The sequence below is a fragment of the Lepidochelys kempii genome, chromosome 1, assembly GCF_965140265.1.
Source record: "Lepidochelys kempii isolate rLepKem1 chromosome 1, rLepKem1.hap2, whole genome shotgun sequence".
Classification (NCBI taxonomy): Eukaryota; Metazoa; Chordata; order Testudines; family Cheloniidae; genus Lepidochelys; species Lepidochelys kempii.
This window is the reverse complement of record NC_133256.1, coordinates 322837934-322856848: the sequence shown is the minus strand read 5'-3', so window position 1 is coordinate 322856848 and position 18915 is coordinate 322837934. Positions and strand designations below refer to the sequence as shown.

Here is an 18915-nt window from a genome sequence, read left to right as displayed (position 1 = left end):
CAGTACATAAAGATTTTCTTTTTCAGAAGAAAATTTAAAATAACAAATGATTATACAGTAAATGTGAAATTCTTCAAACCTTTAGTAATTTCAAAAACATTAACAATCAGAATCACAATTATTCTGAAGTGAAAACATTTACACATGGACATTGGACTGACTTTTAGCAGCACTAAAGTCAATGGAGTATTTTCTCGTATGATCTTGAAAGCTGGATTTTGTATTGATTCACCCAATCAACTGAGGTGTGATCCTTTCTTTACTTATATAAAAATATAACACAGTTCAGAACTCATAGCATGTATTTTTGCAGCTAGGTAGTCATCTTTAGTTTATTCCCAAATTATGAATCATTACATCATGATAAACTGAAAAATATAAATACCTTTCTCAAAAAGCATGTGCAAAGTTTTACATCCATACTGCTGGATTTCTTCATTGTTTGGGAAGGTTTGCATAGCATCAAACACCAACAAAAATACATCTGTCTCTTCATCTAAGAGCATAATTGTAATTATATCTATACAGCAGAAGAGAAAATGAGACGTGATTACATTCTGTACTAAGCTACATGGATCATTTCTGTCTGAAGCATGGTACTTGATTGATAAAATTACAAATTATTTCATACTATCTTTAAGAGTGTTAGTTTTGTTCTTCACTATGATGGGTTGAATCCATGTGTTGTTACAGCAAATAAGGGTTTCCCAGAGTCACTTGCTGTCACTAGGCCCAATCCTTCAGTTCCTATGCAGGCAAAATCCAAATGGAACAATTGCCTGTATAAGGACTGAAGCATCAAGCCAACTGCTTGTATTATAAGAATAAAAAATGCTTATGGCATTTTCTACATGTCTTGAACCAGTTTTGTTTTAAATTAACATGGGTTCTTTAAAAGTCTATGATATACTCTGTCTATTGGTGAAAGTGTCTAGTAAATAGGTGACCATGTAAAACAACTCATCAGAAGGCTAGGGTTAAAACAGCCTTGCAAAACTCCACTCAACCACTCACCTATGACATGTAATTTTTCTGATGGATGAGTAAAATATCATTAGGTTCTTTCATGATAATGACCACCACGGGAAGGGTGTATTTTTTGTTGGACTAATACATTTTCATGACAATTTTTCAAGGTTGTGTTAAAGAAAAGTAGGATTCATTATGCGTACTATTTCAATTGCAGCTATTCTGTTCTATTCAGAACCTATAGTATGTAGAGAATGTATAGTCCTACAGCTCTGCATTCTCCTTGGTTAGGCAGTTCTAACTGGAATATAATTAAAAGTATACATACTATATATATATATATAAAAAAAGAAAGAATAATTTAAGTTCTTTGTGACAGAAAATACAGTTTCCAATACATTTTCTGAGGTAAGACAACCAAAATGCAGTGATAAGGGTAAAGTTTGATTCATCAGTTACATCTACTGTAGCACTGGGAGAAACAGTTTCAGTAAGAAATAACCTGCGATAGAATAACTAGTTGATAGATTAGGAGCACTGGGACATATGAGACTGAAGGAAAACTACTAGCAGTAATCATTCACTAATGGCCATATTTTGCCATTGTTATTGTTCATATTGAGTAGTACCTTGGTCTGCAAATAGGGCCTGACCTAAAACTTGTTAAACTCAACGGAATGACTACCGCTGGCATCAACAGGCTTTGGATCAAGTCCATAGTCCTCACTACAGTTGAACCTCAAATTTATGAACTAATTGGGGATTGAGGAATTCATAAAATCAAAAAATTCATAAAACTGAACAGCTCAAAATTACAGTAGGTTCGGTGCCTAACTTGCAGAATGATGCATTGCATTGCTTTCTTCTTGTTCTTCAAACCACTGAAAAGTTATTTCCAATGCACAGAAGACACCAGAATGTGAAGGGATGTTGACTTGTTCTTCCACAATGTCACTTTCATTATGTGATTTTTTTCCATCGGGAAAAATGGTTCCTATAACTGACTGACTGTAAGATAGGTGTTCATAAAATTGAGGTTCTACTGTATTTGTACAGTAAGATATTACTTAGTGAGAGTAAAGGTGGCAGAATATAACCCTTGGGGATACCCATTAATTTAAGTGGGAATTCAAAAAGTTCAGCATCTCACAGGAAGCTCTCAGGGTGTAGAAGGATCAGTGTGTTAGTGAGCAGAATGATATAAATTACTGTGTCTCCAAGAGAATCTGATTTTTTCAGAAATACTAGCTATTACAAATGGAAGCATGTCAGAATCAGTTAAACTTGCCCTTCCAGTTAGTAAGAAAAATTACATAACTACTCAGCAAGCATCTGTTACTATGCTAATGCTGATGGTTCTGAACAAAAATTCTTAGAAGCAAAAATGAAAGTCTATATTTTCTATTGCCTTGCAGCCAGTGGAGTTCTATACACCTGTGCAAAGTGAGTGCAAAGTAGGTGCAAAATACTATTATTACAATTTTGTAGCGTTTACTCCTACTTTGCACAGAGGTGCATGGCAGAGAAGAATCAGGCACAATGTATTGAATAACCTATTTTATATTATAGTCTACAATTAAAAATATCATACCAATTAGGAAAGTAGAATGCATAATACCTGAAGAGAGTAGTAGGTTTAGTGTCTTGAGTCCTATTATCAAGAGGTTTCTGTTTGCATTGTGGATAGTAAGCATTTTAAGAATATGCCTAAAATGGAAAAAAATATTAATACTAATCAAATGTTAGTTCAAAGTATACCAAATACAGATATACAGCAAACACTTGCTTCAAGAAATAATTTTTTTTTAACCTAGGGAAAGCTTTTTAAAGTCATTTTTAGCTCCACCTCAAAGAAATTTTATACCTTTCTGTCAGTTTGGTTTTTTAAGCCATCAATGACCATAACTAGTTTTTGATATTTTATTTCTATATATTATACTTTGTTTATTGAGACTGTATATCTTTTAAAAAAAGAAAAAGATGTAATGATAGACAATTATATAACAAAATGGAACAAGATAAAAAGACCCTTGTAAATCACTAACTGCTGAGGAACAACTTCTGCCATTAGATACACATGCACAATTCCCACTGAAGTAAATGGGGATGGATATGCATGAGAGCAGAATCTGGCTCTAGGGGAGTAAAATGGTAAAAAGAAAAAAAGGGATGCCAGTCATACCAATATATACATAATAGGCCACATGCTGCTGGGTTTACCAGCAAAGCAACTGAGGAAAAAACAAATTTTCCTCACAAATTTGAGTTCCCTCACAACTGTCCCACCTAGGAGAAAGGAGTTCACCACCCTGTCTAGAACAAATGGTCTCCAATATCCATGTAGATCTTTAGACTCCCTAGAAAACAGACATACCGGCATGGAGTCCCAAGCTCACTGGTCTTCCCTCTCCCTCACTATAGTATGATTTGCAGCATGTTTCAACCCACAGCGACTCCTGGACACATTCTCCCCTGGAAATCACAGGGTCCCATAGGAATATGCTGGGAGATTAGCTGGTTCTCAGCCCTTCCTGCCCCTTTCTCCAGACCCCTTTCTTTGAGCTGAAGAGTCCCAATCCAATAGAGTGGTACCTTCAATGTCTAGGAGCCAGGGATGAGCTACCAGCAGAGCAGGTACTCTATTCACTCCTCATGAGTTTGGGGTGTCTTCAGCCACAGTTTACAACCCTCCATACCACATAGCAAAGTAATATGTGTAGTAGTGTTATTTATAGAATGAAATGTCTAGGTTGCCTATGTTCTATGTCAGTGACATACATCTGAAAGCAACTACTTACCATGTATATTGGATTTGTGTGCCAATTTGCAGTGAACTAAGACACTGTCTTGACCCATCACAAATCCAATAAAAACCAGGCGCTTGTAGGCTCCAGGTGACCACTGCATAACCTATGGATCAAGTGCACTATTTGGGTCATTCTCAACAGTGGAAATCAAGCTTCAGTTAAAGATAGTCTTGATATTCATGAGAAAAGATGTCATTGCACCTTCAATATTATTCACTGATCTCCTCTGTTGGGCTTAAGAGGGGCAGAAGGCCTTATACAGGTCCTCTACACTGGGGCAGAGACCTCAGACAAATTCTTAGTTGGACTGAATGCTGGGGAGATGCTTGGAGGGAAGGAAGGAAAATATTCTCCCTTCAAACTAGTAGAGTAGCTCCACAGACTTCTCAAAGGATACTTCAACCCAGTGCCTGAAGTACCATAGTCCTGAACATCCCTAATGCACCCCACTGTGGAGGAAAGACAGATCCTTCTGTCCAATTTCTCCCTTGCCCACATATATCCCACACCCTGAATGCAAGGAGAACTCAAAGTTGGCCCATATGACTCTGCTCAGCCTCCTGAAATCCAACCCCTCCTTTGCACAGCAGACTCTCACCAGCTCTAGAACATAAAGGGAAATGGAAATTAGGTTTGCCCCTGTGTTTTCTGGACATTTCATAGCAGGTGAGCAGTGCCAAACAATAAATCTCAGCTCTGAAGTACCTACATTCTACAGACATGAGTTGGCCAGACATGAGTTGGCCTGGTTATTAAGATCAAAAGACTGAGCAATGCATAAAGAAATTCTCCACATATCCTCCCATCTCAAAAGTAATTGAAAGCGAGGAAGTTAAACACTTTCACTCCATTTACTGTATGACCAACTTAAAGTCAAAGATTACAACATAGGCATGCGTAGCACATTTAATTAGGGTGTGCACCTAGGGAATATTTTTTTTTTTTTTAAGGTGAACATTTATTGAATGCTCAATCATAAAGGACATTATTTTTATTCATCAAACAAACTAAAACTTAACTAAAAACTTAATGTTTTTTAAATTAACAACTAAACTTTACTTAAAAAATACAAACTTTAAAAATCCGATACAAAATACCAATTTTTTGCTGTAATGATAACCAGGCGTATACAAAGACACTATTGGAGACCCCAGGGCATGGCCACTAGTTAAGTCAAGGGGATGGAAGGCCATAAGGGTTGAGGAAGTCTCCCTGCTGAAGGCCTAAGGGCTTCTTCTCAACCCCCTTAATAGAATTCAGGCCTGGCTGGTTTGAGTAAGCTCTTTTGCTCTTAAAACAATGTTGCAGCCGCAGATAATGCCTTATAGTGTAAGGTTTGCTGACACCAAGTTAAAGATAATAGGAGATAGTTACAAGGCCAGACAGAATGTGCTGGTTGTTTAAGTTGCTAGGAATGCTTATTAGAGGTTGCAGGAAATAAACATTGTTGTAACCCATATAAGGAAGGCAGAGTTTTTGTGCAAAGTTTTAATTGGCTGATGTGTAGTGCAGTAGCATTAAGGAATATAAAAATGTGTGTAATGACCTGCTCTGGTGTGCAGGATTTGAGATTCTATTCTCCCTGTACCTTGTTTGCAGCTGCAAATAAACTTTTCTGCTTCTCCACCCCGCTGTGATTATTGAGTGAAACACACCGGGTAATGAACCCCTGCTGTTGTTTTGCCTCTCGGCATTGGGTGCCGGCAACAATACAGTCAATTTTCATGATCTTTATCTTTAACCAGATAATGAGCTAACCCAAATTGACCAAAACAGATTAAGGTTTCTTCATCTTCCTGTCCTAGAGAACGAGACGTCGCTCACCAGGTGTTATGGACTTAAATTCCTCAATCACATAATTGTAATTAACTGACAAAGCCAATTCTTGTTCAATGTACAAAATCATGGGTGAGTCGAGGCGCTGTTGGGACATTTTACTTCTTAGTTTGTTTTTTGATATGTGCTAGTTTCGAAAAGACTCTCTCTCATGAACAGCTTGTAACAGGTAAGACTGCAAAACACTGAATAGATTTCTAAAAGGCCTGGAACATGGCCAATTCCTTTAGCCAATCAAGCCACTCTCTGGTGGTGTTCATAGTGCTACCTTTAGGAATAGATCCGTCATAGCCCCGAAGCAATCTGACTTCAGCTTCCAACTATATTGTCCCTGCCAATGTCTCAGCTCAGCAGTTTTCCCATTGCAGTCACAACTTTACAAGTCTCCTGTTCAAATCGCTGGTCAATGCCGGTAATCATTGAGTCTAGGAGTGGGTAAGAAAGTTATTCTTTCCTGCTCCTCTTTTGTATCAAAGTGATGCTGGGACTCAAACGTGTCAGCAATACAAGTGGACATTTTTCTCTTCTTAACAGGAGGAATCGATATATCATTCTCTACACACATTTTCACACTGTCATTGAAAATAGATTGAAAATATTCTGGGCCACTTCTCATTGCAGCCAAAGAGTTACACAAGCTTTTCACCCTTGTCATTGCAGTAAGTTGAGATCTGGAGCTTGAAGAGCCTTACTCACTTTTACCACCATCTGGAGAATAGGGTGCATCATGTGAAGGGCAAAGATGAACTTGAATGAATTACAAAAAGCAAAAGGAGTACTTTTCTTTTTGCGGATACAGACTAACATGGCTGCTACTATGAAACCGTGAATGAGTTTAGGTCACGGATAAGGCCCATGGCTTTTATTTTAGCATCAGCAAGGTGAGTTGTTTCGATAATCTTTTGTAAAGCTTGTAAAATGATGGAGTAGTTTTGTTTTACAGCAGCCATTGCTTCTGCTCTGCGTGCCCATCTTGTGTTTGACAGGGACTTCAAAGTCTTCAACTGGGATCTTACTTCTTATGAAATCTTCTCCATTACTGCATGTTGCACAGGATTCCCCTCCATGAAGGTATAAAAAGAGTCTGAATAACACGAAAAAAAATCAAAGATAGTTCTGTTTTGTTTACTTGCCGTGCATGCATCTTCTAGGACAAGGTTCAAACAATGCGCATAGCAGTTACATCGAGTATTTCACTGTTTCTTTCTTTACATTTCATTTGAACTCCCACAGTACATCCAGACATAGTAGATGCGCCATCAAAACAGACAGACATCACTGATGGTCAGTCAATTTTAAGAATGCAAAAGACGTCATTTAACTGGTCAAAAATAGACTGTTCAGACTATTAACAGTTGATGCTCAGACACAAAATGTTCAACTGGACTATGTTTTTCATTGCCAAAATACTGCACCACAATGGACATCTGTTCATGGTGTCCACAGTCAGTAGTGTTGGTGGCAATTATTGAGACCATTTTTCCATTTAGTGAAGACACAATCTTTTGTTGCACAACGTTGTGCAAGGCTACAATTAAATCATTTTGGATGCAATTACTCAGATAGGTAGCGTTTCAAGGAGATTGCTGCACATGCTTTGCCATTATGGGATCATATTTTTGGAGCATATTGACAAGATTTAGAAATAAACCTTCTCAACACTGTCAGCTTTTTCATTGTGACCCCTGAATGGTCTCCCACCTTTCGCCAAACACAGAACAATGTCAATCAGTCGCTCATAACACTTTGGTTATGGCATTGTTCTTCTTGTTTAGACAGATAAGCCTGCTTGCCCTCACCCAACAATACATCAATAGGTTTCCCTTCATTAAAACTTGACCATGAAGAACAGCTCAACACATGAGATTTTGACAGTAGGTGGTTTTTAAAACATTTGTTAGCCCTATGCCAGTTTCTGAATCCCTTATCAATAAATGCTGGATCAGTGTGACCTTTGTTTGCTGCATCATTAGAGGAGACGAAACAGCAGTAAAAGCAAAATGCTGTGTCCTTTGATGAGTTATATTCTAACCATCTATACTTTACCAATACCAATCGGACTGAAAACTTCTTTGTTTATTCCCTATTTTACTTCTAGGAAACATACTCAATCTAGGTTGATAAGGACCTCTAGATAATTGAGACTGGCGTTCTAATCTGTTTTTTGGAATATCACAGACCGGGTCATCAGATGGAATGTTTGATGGCTTTGAATAGGAACTACACTGACCTGAACTAAGAGAAAGTCTGTTTCTGTTGGTCATTACTCAGTTTATTGCACGCACTAGAACTGGTGGCGGCACTGCCTTCATGTAAGTTCTTAACCAAGGAGTCCGAGGTATTTGCACTACTGTCAGCACATTCATTATAATTCAGTTTGTCTGCTCCTTTTCTTATATTAACAATGAACTGATCCATATTTTAAAAGGGGGTATCATATGATTGAATTAAAACGTAAAGCCACGAGTTTGTTATGCTATTTCAGTAGCGTACACGCGACAAAGATTACAAACACTGTAGATGCTGCGCTGGGCACGCCTGACATGACCGCTTATATAAGTCAAAGAATTTTCTAGAATAGTAGTCGGAGGGGGAGGGGTAATGGTAATGCAGTGCCGCAGTAGTGGGGACACATGCTGCGAGCGAACGCGGGCTTTCTATACATTTCTACAACATCTATATTATGCAATTCGGTGTTTATTGCCTAATAATACAACATAATACAACTGCAAAACTAAGCATTTCTGATGGTATCTTCGAGACTGAGCACTGAGTCCCATTGGGTAGATAAAAAGATTAACCTAAATAATCTATACAGAAGCCTGTGGAACCCCACAAGATTGGGTCCCTAATCCATGAACTATTAGAACTCATTTACAAAACTTTTCTTAAACATTACATGAATATATTGTCTCACACTATAGAATTAGAATTTATAATCCCTATTCCATGATGAGATATAATGTATCTATCTTTAGATATGTTTTTCCCTCAAAAATCCAATTTAAATTAAAAAAATCCGATATTTTTGATTTTTTTTTTTTAAATCATTGATTTTTATCCACCCTAACAGCTGGACATGGTGGGGACGGGGGCAAGGATTGGTCCCCAGCTGGAGTGAGGCAGGGGCCAGGGGCAAAAGGAGCACAGTGGGGCATGGGGGGAGGATTAGTCCCTGCTGACTGGAGTAAGGCAGGGGCCGGGGACGAAATCACAGCGGGGCAGGAGCTAGGGTTGGTCCCTGGAGCAAGGGAGGGGCTAGGCATAAACTGCAAGTGCAGCAGGGCTGGGGTGGGGGTAAACAGGATCCCCCCACTCCTGCCCACAAAGAGCAGGTACCAACCTTCTCCCTGGTTCTAGCCCATTCTCTTTGTCTCTCTCCGCACCAAGCTGAGGGTGGGGGTGCACTGAGTACAGGGCTAGGGATGCAGGGTCTGGGAGGGAGTTAGGGTGCAGGAGCAGGCTGGGAGTTGGGGTGCAGGGTCTGGCCAGGAGGTTGGGGTGTGGAGCGCTTACCTGGGGCAGCTACCATTTGGTGCGAGGGGTGCAGGTGGATATGTGGGCGGGAGGGTGCAGGAGCTCCCCATTTGGTGCTCAGGATGGGGGTGGGGATGTGGAGGGGTGCAGGAGTCCTAGCTCCCTGCCCTGAGTGGTTCACAGCAGGGGGCTGGAGAGGCTATACCCTGATTCCACCCCCTTTCCCAAGGCCCTGCCCCCGCCTCTTCTCCAATTCCTCCTCTCTCTCCCCGACACACAGCTGATCGGGGGCAGGGAGAGCGAAAGAGTGAGAGGAGGAGGGGCGAGTACGCAGCATGCTGTGGGGAGGAGGCGGGAGCTTGGCCACCGGCTGACGTGGAGCAGCAGGACAGAGCCCGGGGCGCGCAACACCACCAAGCTTCTGCCCCCGCAGGGGAGAATGGGGGTGGAGAAGAGACACCGGGCTGGGGCCTCCCCTACCCCAGACTCCTCCAGCCTCCATCTCCTGCAGTCCGGCTCCCCCCACCCCCACCCACCACCTTTTTTTTTTTTGGGCTCTTGGGGCAGCCCTGATTAGGATGTGCCTGAGCACACCCAGCACACCCCATGCGCATGCCTATGGATTACAAAAGCTCTGGCAAAAGGTTTGTGAGCATTTAGAAAGAGCCCAGATATGCTGAGAGAATTTCCTTATGTTTCTTTTTTGAGAGTTGTTATATAAACTACTTATCAACGTATCAGTCAAGATGTGAAAAGTTACTTCATTTGCTGCATTGTTTTTTTATAACATTTAATATAATGTTGAGCCAGAAAGTCTTGTGAACCAATTAGTCAAGTTATTATAATTAATTTGTCATACTGTAGCAGGTACCAGACGTTACAATGGATCAGGACCCATTTTGCTAGGTGCTGTACAAACAGAGTAAAAAGACAGTCCCTGCCCAAGAGCACTTACAATCTATGTCAAAATTTCTAACTTAAAATTTCTGTTTTCCAAAAATACACAAAAGTGTATCATCTTACAGTACAAATCAACTGTATATAAATTATGTTTTCATCTTTAGCCTACCTGCATACTGCCCCTCTACAACCATCAGGCAGTTGATGCAATGCAGCAGCACTACAGCGTATACCAGACACTCCTACAAATTATTGCATAATAAACTATAGTTTGACGCAACTGATCTTATCAACTATAACCTGGTATCCTTTTTGAGTAAAGAAATGGGGAAGATTGGAAAGAGTACTCACCTGACCTGTACCTGATCTGTGACATTGGACCTTCCCAATTACATATTTGACCAAAATTGCTTATTTGACCACACTAGTGGACTATCTTTTCTTAACCACAGATAAGGAATGTACCTCCATACCCATATTACTGCCTCACTTGGCTGCACTTGACAGCTTAAATCCTGAGATGATGCTGTTCCATCTTAAAGAGCTAGCAAGACTGATGGAAACTCCATGAGGTGGAAGAGATCCTTCCTCTCAACCACTACTATGAGGGGACTGCACTTCTACCTTACAAGTTCTCACTTGTGGAGTTCCACAAAACTTTATCCTCTTTCCAACTTAAGATGTGTGTTACTGCTAGGTGAGTTCATAAAATGCCCTAATCTGCCAACAGTATGTAGAGGTCACAGAACTTTATTTCTTTCACTCTGAATGCTAAGAATGGAATCCCCTGGCTGTCGTAGTACCTAAATGAGATCAGTGCTCGGATACACTAGTTTGCGGACGACGAACCCAGGGAAAATGGAGGTAATGCTGGTGAGAAGAATCAATCAATCTGAAGACCTCGCAAACATAGTAATATCATCCTCCTTCTAAAACGTTTGCCCCCATATTGAATGGTCAGAATGGTTCTGAAATGCCTTCATTGGCATTTGGCCAGCCAAGAGACCTTTCCACATCCTGCCAAATGAGAACCTAGTGACAGTTCATGCTTTTATGACTTCCAGTTTTCTAATAGTTAAAGCACCATATTTAGGAGTAAAAAAACTTAACAACTCCAGCTGGTTGAACACATACTGTCTTAGCCTACCTACTAAACAACAGACTTGACATAAACACAACACACTGATCACTATATAGGCTCCTCATACAATCCCGGATCAAGTTATTTTCAAAGAGATTTTCTAATATGGGAATGGCAATCAAAGACACAGCAATTTACTGGTTCACCTTCCAATAAATCTTTTTATACGAGTATTTTTTCCTCTTTGCTGTCCTAGTTTCTATCCATTAGAGCCTGTTCCAAACAACCTTTTAATCTTCACCTAAGTCTTATGATGGAACTCTAGTGGATTTTTTTTTACTCTGCATTACTATACGATAAAACTGTAATAACCAAGTTAGAAAGTTAATCTAGAACAATTACTTAATGTGTTAAAAAAAACCAAAACATTTTTCTCCTACTTTCTTCTTCTAGAACTCTAGGAGACATTTTGCATACACTATTTGTTTGTAAAATTTATATACTTACTGATGAACACCAAGTACTTCCCAATCCTTTCCAACATCCTGAGGAGCTATGTTATGTAGAGTGGCTGGACACACTTCTATTAATTTACAAAAAAGTGACCAACCCACCTGGAAAATAAAAATATAGTTATTTTTCAACAGACATGTCAAGTCTCTTACTTGTGTCCCTTCTCCGATGAAGAGATATTCTACTTTAAAACATAAACACTGTTTCCCATTCCCCTTGCATGTAGGAAAAAGGATGAACTCATAACATATTCCTTGATCTGAAATTCTAACAACCTAAATAAGATATGATGAACTAACACAAGACAAGACAAGGCAGAGGACACACGAAAGTTAACAACTAGCTGCTCAATAATATGCAAATTCCTTGATTCTGAAATACCTCTGAGAATAAAATACCCAAGGCCTAAATTGAAAAAGGTTCCTTATTTTACCCATTTCTTGTTGGAGAAAAAACACTAATAAATGTTGCTACTTTATTATGAAAGCTTCCTAGATCTTAGAGTTGTAGGCTCACATATTGAAAAAGGATATTAGCGGCTTGATTATAGTCTATAATTATCTATATGGGGAATAAATATTTAAAAAAGCACTCTTCAATCTAGCCAAGAAAGGTATAACACGATCCAATGGCTGGAAGTTGAAGCTAGACAAATTCAACTGTAAATAAGCAAGAAATTTTTAACGGAGAGAGTAATTAACCACTGGAACAATTTACCAAGGTTTGTAATGGATTCTGCCATCACTGACAATTTTTAAATCAAGATTGGATGTTTTTGTCAAAGCTATGCTTTGGAATTACTTTGGAGAAATTCTACGGCATGTGTTATACAGGAGGTGGTCAGACCAGATGATCACAGTGGTCCCTTATGGCCTTGGAATCTAGGAATCTATTCAAAATATGTAACATTGCATGCCACATATCAGGCCATAGAACCATTGATGATGGAGCCTTCCCAAAACCTCTGTGGCCTTGCCCCTCTTCTTCCCCCTGAAGCCCCACCCTTGGCCAAGCTGGAAGCCACCTGTGCGGGGGTCCCCCCCCCGAGAGCAGCCCCCACCAGCCCATATCCCCACCCCTGGCACCACGCCCCCCCGTCCAGGACAACTGGAGGGTACATGGTTCCCCGCAGCTGCCCAGGCTCCCCAGACAGGCTCCAGCTGCAGGCCTGGCCGGGGTGGGCCTTGGGGGGGGGGGGAAGTGGAGGGGCAAGGCCAGTTGCAAAAAAATGCGGGGGCACCAGGGTTTATGGCCCTTCCACAAACCCCTGCCCCCCCCCCCGCATATAACAGATTACATTTGGTTGAGAATGCAAACACTTGAATGCTAGACCAACTTTGTCTAACGAAAGGGATTTAAAATCACAGCACAATTTGGTCCTACGTATTAACAAGAGATGCTACTTATCTGCAATTAGATTATAAAATTTGTAAATCTGGCTTTTATATTTGTTTAAGTTTTAATGTTAATTTAGTGTCCAGGACAGGTACTGGATTGAGATTCCTGGAGACTGAAATCCTCCATTAATCTACAGAACAAGGAAGGGCATAGAGAGCAACAATGCGAACTCCTCCACTCAAACTAATGTGTCATAACCCTGACTTAAAGGAAGCACCTCTTGGCATGAGTGGGGAGTTTGTTTTCCATACAAATTCAGCTCTTGGCCTCGCCTCTGAGTGGGGGTGGCCCTAGACTACTTGCCAGCAACTGGCGCCCTAGGCGAACCATGCAATTGGCATCCCCACCCTCAAACAACCCCAAGGGCAGATCTAGGCTGAGGTTTTTGGTAACCTGGGAAACATTTTACCCCTTTTTTCTTTTTAATATTTTTTAAACAGAGGCTTAATTATTCGGTTTATCCGTCCATCCGTCTAACCAACGTTAGAGATCAGATAAAACAGAGACACGAAATTTTCAGAATAAATTTGTACACGACAGCTAGATGATATTTCAGTCCGATTTCAAAATAAAAATGCATTAAAAATGTTAATCATTTTTATTATTACAAATCCAAAATCATCCATTACGCTATCCTGCTTTAACTGCCATTACCACCACATCCAATATAGAAGGAAATAAGAAAACTCTTCAATAAACTTTAACCTGTATTTACAAAACTCTAAATAAAAAAAAACACTCTGTGCTCTTAAAACATGACTTTTCTTACTTTAAGTTTTGAAAATTCAGTCACTAGTTCTTTTAGATCCAGTTTTCCAGCTATTTCATGCTCTATTGACATTGTGGCAAGTCCAACAAGTCTCTCTTGCACCATTGTTGAACACACGTTTTTATCAATTTTAACTTTGAGAAGCTATGTTCCCCACTAGCTACAGGAAATTAACTGGCAAAATTAAAAGAATGCATAGAGCTATAAAAAAGTTTGGAAAACTGTCTGAGTTTATTTTCACAAACAAACTTCAGTACTTCTTCAGGAGTGGAATGTTTCTTAAGTCGTCTTGAAAAAGCCTGAAGCTCACCACACAAATCTGTAGCATCAATGTCTTTTCAATTTTCCATAAGCCAATGCCGACTCCAGTTTTATACAAAATTCTCTTATTTGTTTTGCTATTTTCTTTTGCAAGCTATGAATTTCATATAGAAAGCCAAACACTGACTTTAGCTGTTGCATCTGTTGAAATCTTTCATCAACAGAGTGAATAGCAGTATCAAGGACTGCGAAGTAGAAATTCACTTTGAACCTTTGGTTTGGGTTCTGAATGGGTTTGTCTCGTCCTTCATATGAAAACGGCTGTTTCTTTTGCCAAATGCGAACTGGCTCTGGTTCAAATTCCGTCGGAAAGTCTATTTCTTAAGCAAGCTCGAGAGAATCTACCAGTGTTCTTTCAAACCCTTCATCATTTCTGAATTCCTCCAGAATATTTTTTAGTTTGCTGCATTTGTCAATAGCAGAATGTATGCTCAAGTTCTTTTCCTGAAGCTGCTTACTAGTGAGGTTAATCTCGAAAAGGATATTATACCACAAAGTGAGTTAAGTCACAATTTGAACTTGGAAAGGCCATTTGCAAGAGCTTCTGCATCTGAACATGCCGAATTGATCCAGGAAAGGTAGTATCAGAAATTTCAATTAGGGCATCACAAATGTTTCCAAGTTCATAGCGAAGAGGCTTCAAAGCATCAAATGTGACTCTCCCATCTTGTCTGACTAAGTGGTTTCACAGTTAGAGAATTCATATGGCAATTCAGAATTTCCCAACGGCGTGTTGAGCCTGAGAAAAACACAAACACATTGTGCCAGGTCAAAGAAACTGCTTGCCTCCAAACAGCATGTAGCAGCATCATTGACAACCAAATTCAGAGAATGTGCACTGCAAGGAACAAAAAAGGCCCTAGGATTGATTTCCATCATTCTTGTTTGCACACCATTGTCTTTACCCTTCATATTACTCCCATTATCATAGCCTTGGCGACATAAGTTTTCAACAGATAATGACATTGTTTCAAGCTCTTGTAGAATAGTTTCAGTCATAAATGCTCCAGTTGTCTCCTTCAGTGGTACGAAACCCAAAATATGTTCCTTTATGAGCACTTCAACATTATTTTCATCTTCAGACTTTTCCATTTCCAGAAAACGAATGATCATTGGCATTTGTTCAACATGAGTCACATCTGGTGTACAGTCCAGTATTATTGAAAAGTATTTTGCAGAATGGGCAGCTTCTACAATTTTCTCTTTAATAGCATTTGCTAGGATTTGAATCAGTTCATTCTGCGTATTTTTTCCTAAGTAATGAACCAGTGTTTCATGAGCAGTTATTTTACATAGATGCTCCTTCATGACTGGATCAAACAAAACTAGGTATTCAAGAAATTTTAAAAAGTTTCCATTACCTGGAGTGTATAATTTTTCATTGCTACTGCGGCTGCAGAATGCTAAATTTTGCCCACTGAGAACGCTCACTAAAGCGATCAGGTGCTCTAATATTTGTTGCCAATATTCTTCTTTTTCCTTGATCACATGTACATTTTCTTCACGGATAGTTTCTTTTTTCTTCAAATGTTAACTCAAGTTCTTTCCAATTTTGAAAACATTCTAAATGTTCTGTACTTCTTTCATGTGAGGAGAGAATTTAAGATATGTTTTTCCAGTCCTTTGAACCATTTTCAATGAGTGATGTACCAACTGCTTTATTTCTAAACAACTTGCAGCAAAAGCAAAACAGAGTCCTTCAACACTGAATACTGTAATCAGTTTTGATGAATTTCTTCCCCATTAATGAGTTTCCTCTTGTAATGCTGAACAGAGAATTCTCTCTCTCTTCCCTAAGGATGGAAATAAAATTCATGAACTTGTTTGGGTCCATGTTTCACGAGAATTTGCCACACACTGTCATCACATCTGGGCAATGAAGCTAGGTCCCCATACTGTAACTTGTTTGTAACTTCCACATCCTTTCTTCCTTCTACTTCATTTACTTCAATTTCTGCATGTGTCTCTGAAGGTGAATACATTTTCTCCACTTTCATATCAGTCTGATGCTGTGAGCTGCCTTCATCTAGAAATAAGATTCCATCATCTTGAGTTTCCAAACTGCTTCCATGCGGATGTGAGCTAACCTCCTCTCCAAGTAAAATTCCTTCATCTGGATGCTGTGAACTGCTTCCACCTTTATTTGGATAAAAGAGAAGATATGCTGTTTTGCTTGGTCCTTTTCCTTCTCAGCCTTTCGTTTATGATACTCAGCTCCTGAGGGTTTTCTTTTTCCCTCTTTCTGCCATGGGGCATTTGAATATTGTTATGTACTAACTGTGCTCCCAACTGCGAGCATTATAGCGTTAATGATGGCTGACACCACATGGTCGGTGATTTAAACCGCATTGCAGCATCTCAACACATTCTTCACAATAGTTAGTTACAGCATTTACATGGAAACAAAATGACCTTTTTCAACATTATAACCCAACACCGGCTGTTTGGAAAGTAATCCCCATCCTCGCAGATACCCACTTGGAGTGTGATATCATCACTTTCGTAGTCTATTAAGCATTAACTCTGTTACTTTTCTTTTATGGACCTTATTTATTACATGTGAACCAGTTAAAACAAAGAAAAGTTCATAATTCTACAGCCCGATAACGCTAAGGTTCAATAACATTTAAAGATACTCACATTTTGGATTTATAATGCTGAAAAATGTTATTCTTTGGCACCAAGAAACACAATTTTCCACAGTATTCACTTAATTCTTAACCATCTACCTGCGACGTGTGTTAAAATGACTCTTTGATGTATATCAACTCACGAGATCTCCGCTCTACATGAATTTCTGGCTATGCGACCTTGATGTCTATTTGAGTGAGGTGTCACTGGTATTGCAGCTCTTGCCGCTGGCAGATGTGTTTCATTGTGGCCGAGTTATTGCTTATCAAAACTGCAGAGCGGGTCATCTTGACCCTACGTCGCAAATTGAAAAAAAAATCGCTAAAATATTATTTATTTTGGCAGTAAATAAAAGATTTGACATATTAATAAATTCTCAGAAATGTAGAGAGATGAATTATAATTCATATTCCCTCCATACACACATGGGAATTGAAATAATGACAGCTTTTTTTCCATTTTATTTTTTTTTGTATTTGATTTTTTCCCCTCAAATTTGGCTCCCCATTTAACTTGGCACCCTAAGCAACCACCTAGTGCACCTATATTAACGGGCCACCCCTGCCTCAGACTGACAGTAAGGGTATCATTTGTCGTGGGTGATTTTGCATTTCAGTTATTTGGTCACTTGGAGGACACCAATTCATTCCATAATTGGACTCATATATACATACATATACTTTTGTTACGTAATCCTCCATAATCAAGACAAAAATACAATTAATAAGTGACAGTAACTAAGTTATCACTTTCAGACCAACATAGGTTCCTTCAGAACATTCTTTCCATAACAGGCTCAACCACATATAGAAAGCTGGATTGTGCCTGGACCTGAACAGGTGCAAGAAGGTTCAGAAGGAGGAGATGGTGGAAAAGGGAGAGAGCACAGGAACCTCCCTCCCCTTTGCATATCTGTGCAGGGATTGCACAGAATCTGTCCCTTGTAGTCCTCTAAATGCAAGAACTCCACAAGACCCTCCTCACTCTTAGTGGTTCTAACATCTGCAAAATGAATGAAGAACAGGGCAGAAGAAGGCCATCGTCCCACATAGAATGGGAAAAATGAATCCAGCACTCCTGCAAAAGGTGGCATGGAAGCTATGTTTCCCAGAGGCGTTGTTTCTGAATCAGACAAAATGCCACCCTGAGCTCCTGATGCACTTCCCACACCATAGGACTATGTGCCTTAAAGCCATAATAAAGCCCTAAGAAAAGATTTTGGCTACATAGACAGAATTATTGTTTTAAATATTTATGGAATGTGTGTTTCATAAATGAATTGTTTCAATTATTGTCTGGTTCTGTGAAAAAAATATTGATGACTTGTTATTGTCAATTTGTTTTAATTACAGGTTTCAGAGTAACAGCCGTGTTAGTCTGTATTCGCAAAAAGAAAAGGAGTACTTGTGGCACCTTAGAGACTAACCAATTTATTTGAGCATAAGCTTTCATGAGCTACAGTGAAGTGAGCTGTAGCTGTAGCTCACGAAAGCTTATGCTCAAATAAATTGGTTAGTCTCTAAGGTGCCACAAGTACTCCTTTTCTTTTTGTTTTAATTGTGGGTCATGTTTAAATGTAAAAAATGTCACAAAAGATAACATGATTTCAGAGGTCTGTACCAGTAAGCCATACATAGTTATAGAACAAACTGGAAATAGCATAAGGCTTTCATGTTCAAAACACGTCTTCCCTTTTCTAGCTGCTGAACTAAGTACAGTGTTCAAAAACAAATGTGTTTGCATTGCTTAACAAAGACTGTATTTTGAAAGTCTCCCCCCCAGCCTCATCTAACTCTACTGTTCTCTATAAAATGTAGAACATTATAAAACTTAGCTTTATACGTGGGTTTTTTTTAGTTCCCCCTTCTTGTTCCCCAATACATTTTCCTTATAAAATCCAGATTTGTATCATACCAAATTATTTATTATTTTAAGGACCCAGTACACACTGAAAAATGTAAAGCAAGTATCTAATGTGCTAATACAGGGGTGGGCACACTACGACCCGAATCCGGCCCACCAGCTGTTTTAATCTGGCCCTCATGCTCCCACTGGGGAGCGGGATCTGGGTCTTGCCCCACTCCAGCGCTCCAGCCAGAGAGCAGGGTCGGGGGCCACTCCATGCAGCTCCCGGAAGCAGCGGCATGGCCCCCCTCCAGCTCCTACACGTGGGGCAGCCAGGGGCCTCCGCCCTGCATGCTGCTCCCACTCCA

The 18915-nt window shown here is 39.7% G+C and overlaps 1 protein-coding gene across 9 annotated transcripts in view; it reads right to left on the bottom strand.

Moving 5' to 3' along the window:
• Nucleotides 1-18915, bottom strand: part of LRRK2 (leucine rich repeat kinase 2) — a 151408-nt gene that overhangs the window by 127611 nt on the left and 4882 nt on the right. For 5 of the 9 annotated variants that reach the window (XR_012156822.1, XR_012156823.1, XM_073328432.1 and 2 more), the window contains exons 3-5: nt 11578-11684; nt 2588-2676; nt 386-520 (exon numbers count right to left, since the gene is read on the bottom strand). Coding sequence is in view for 7 of the 9 variants with exons in the window: in XM_073328432.1 (XP_073184533.1) it covers nt 386-520; nt 2588-2676; nt 11578-11684 (331 nt within the window). In the remaining 2 variants the exon portion in view is untranslated. Of the gene's footprint in view, nt 1-385; nt 521-2587; nt 2677-5880; nt 6281-6308; nt 6491-11577; nt 11685-16711; nt 16953-18915 lie in introns of those variants that run through there. The other 4 variants (XM_073328425.1, XM_073328428.1, XM_073328426.1 and 1 more) reach the window with 4 other exon arrangements.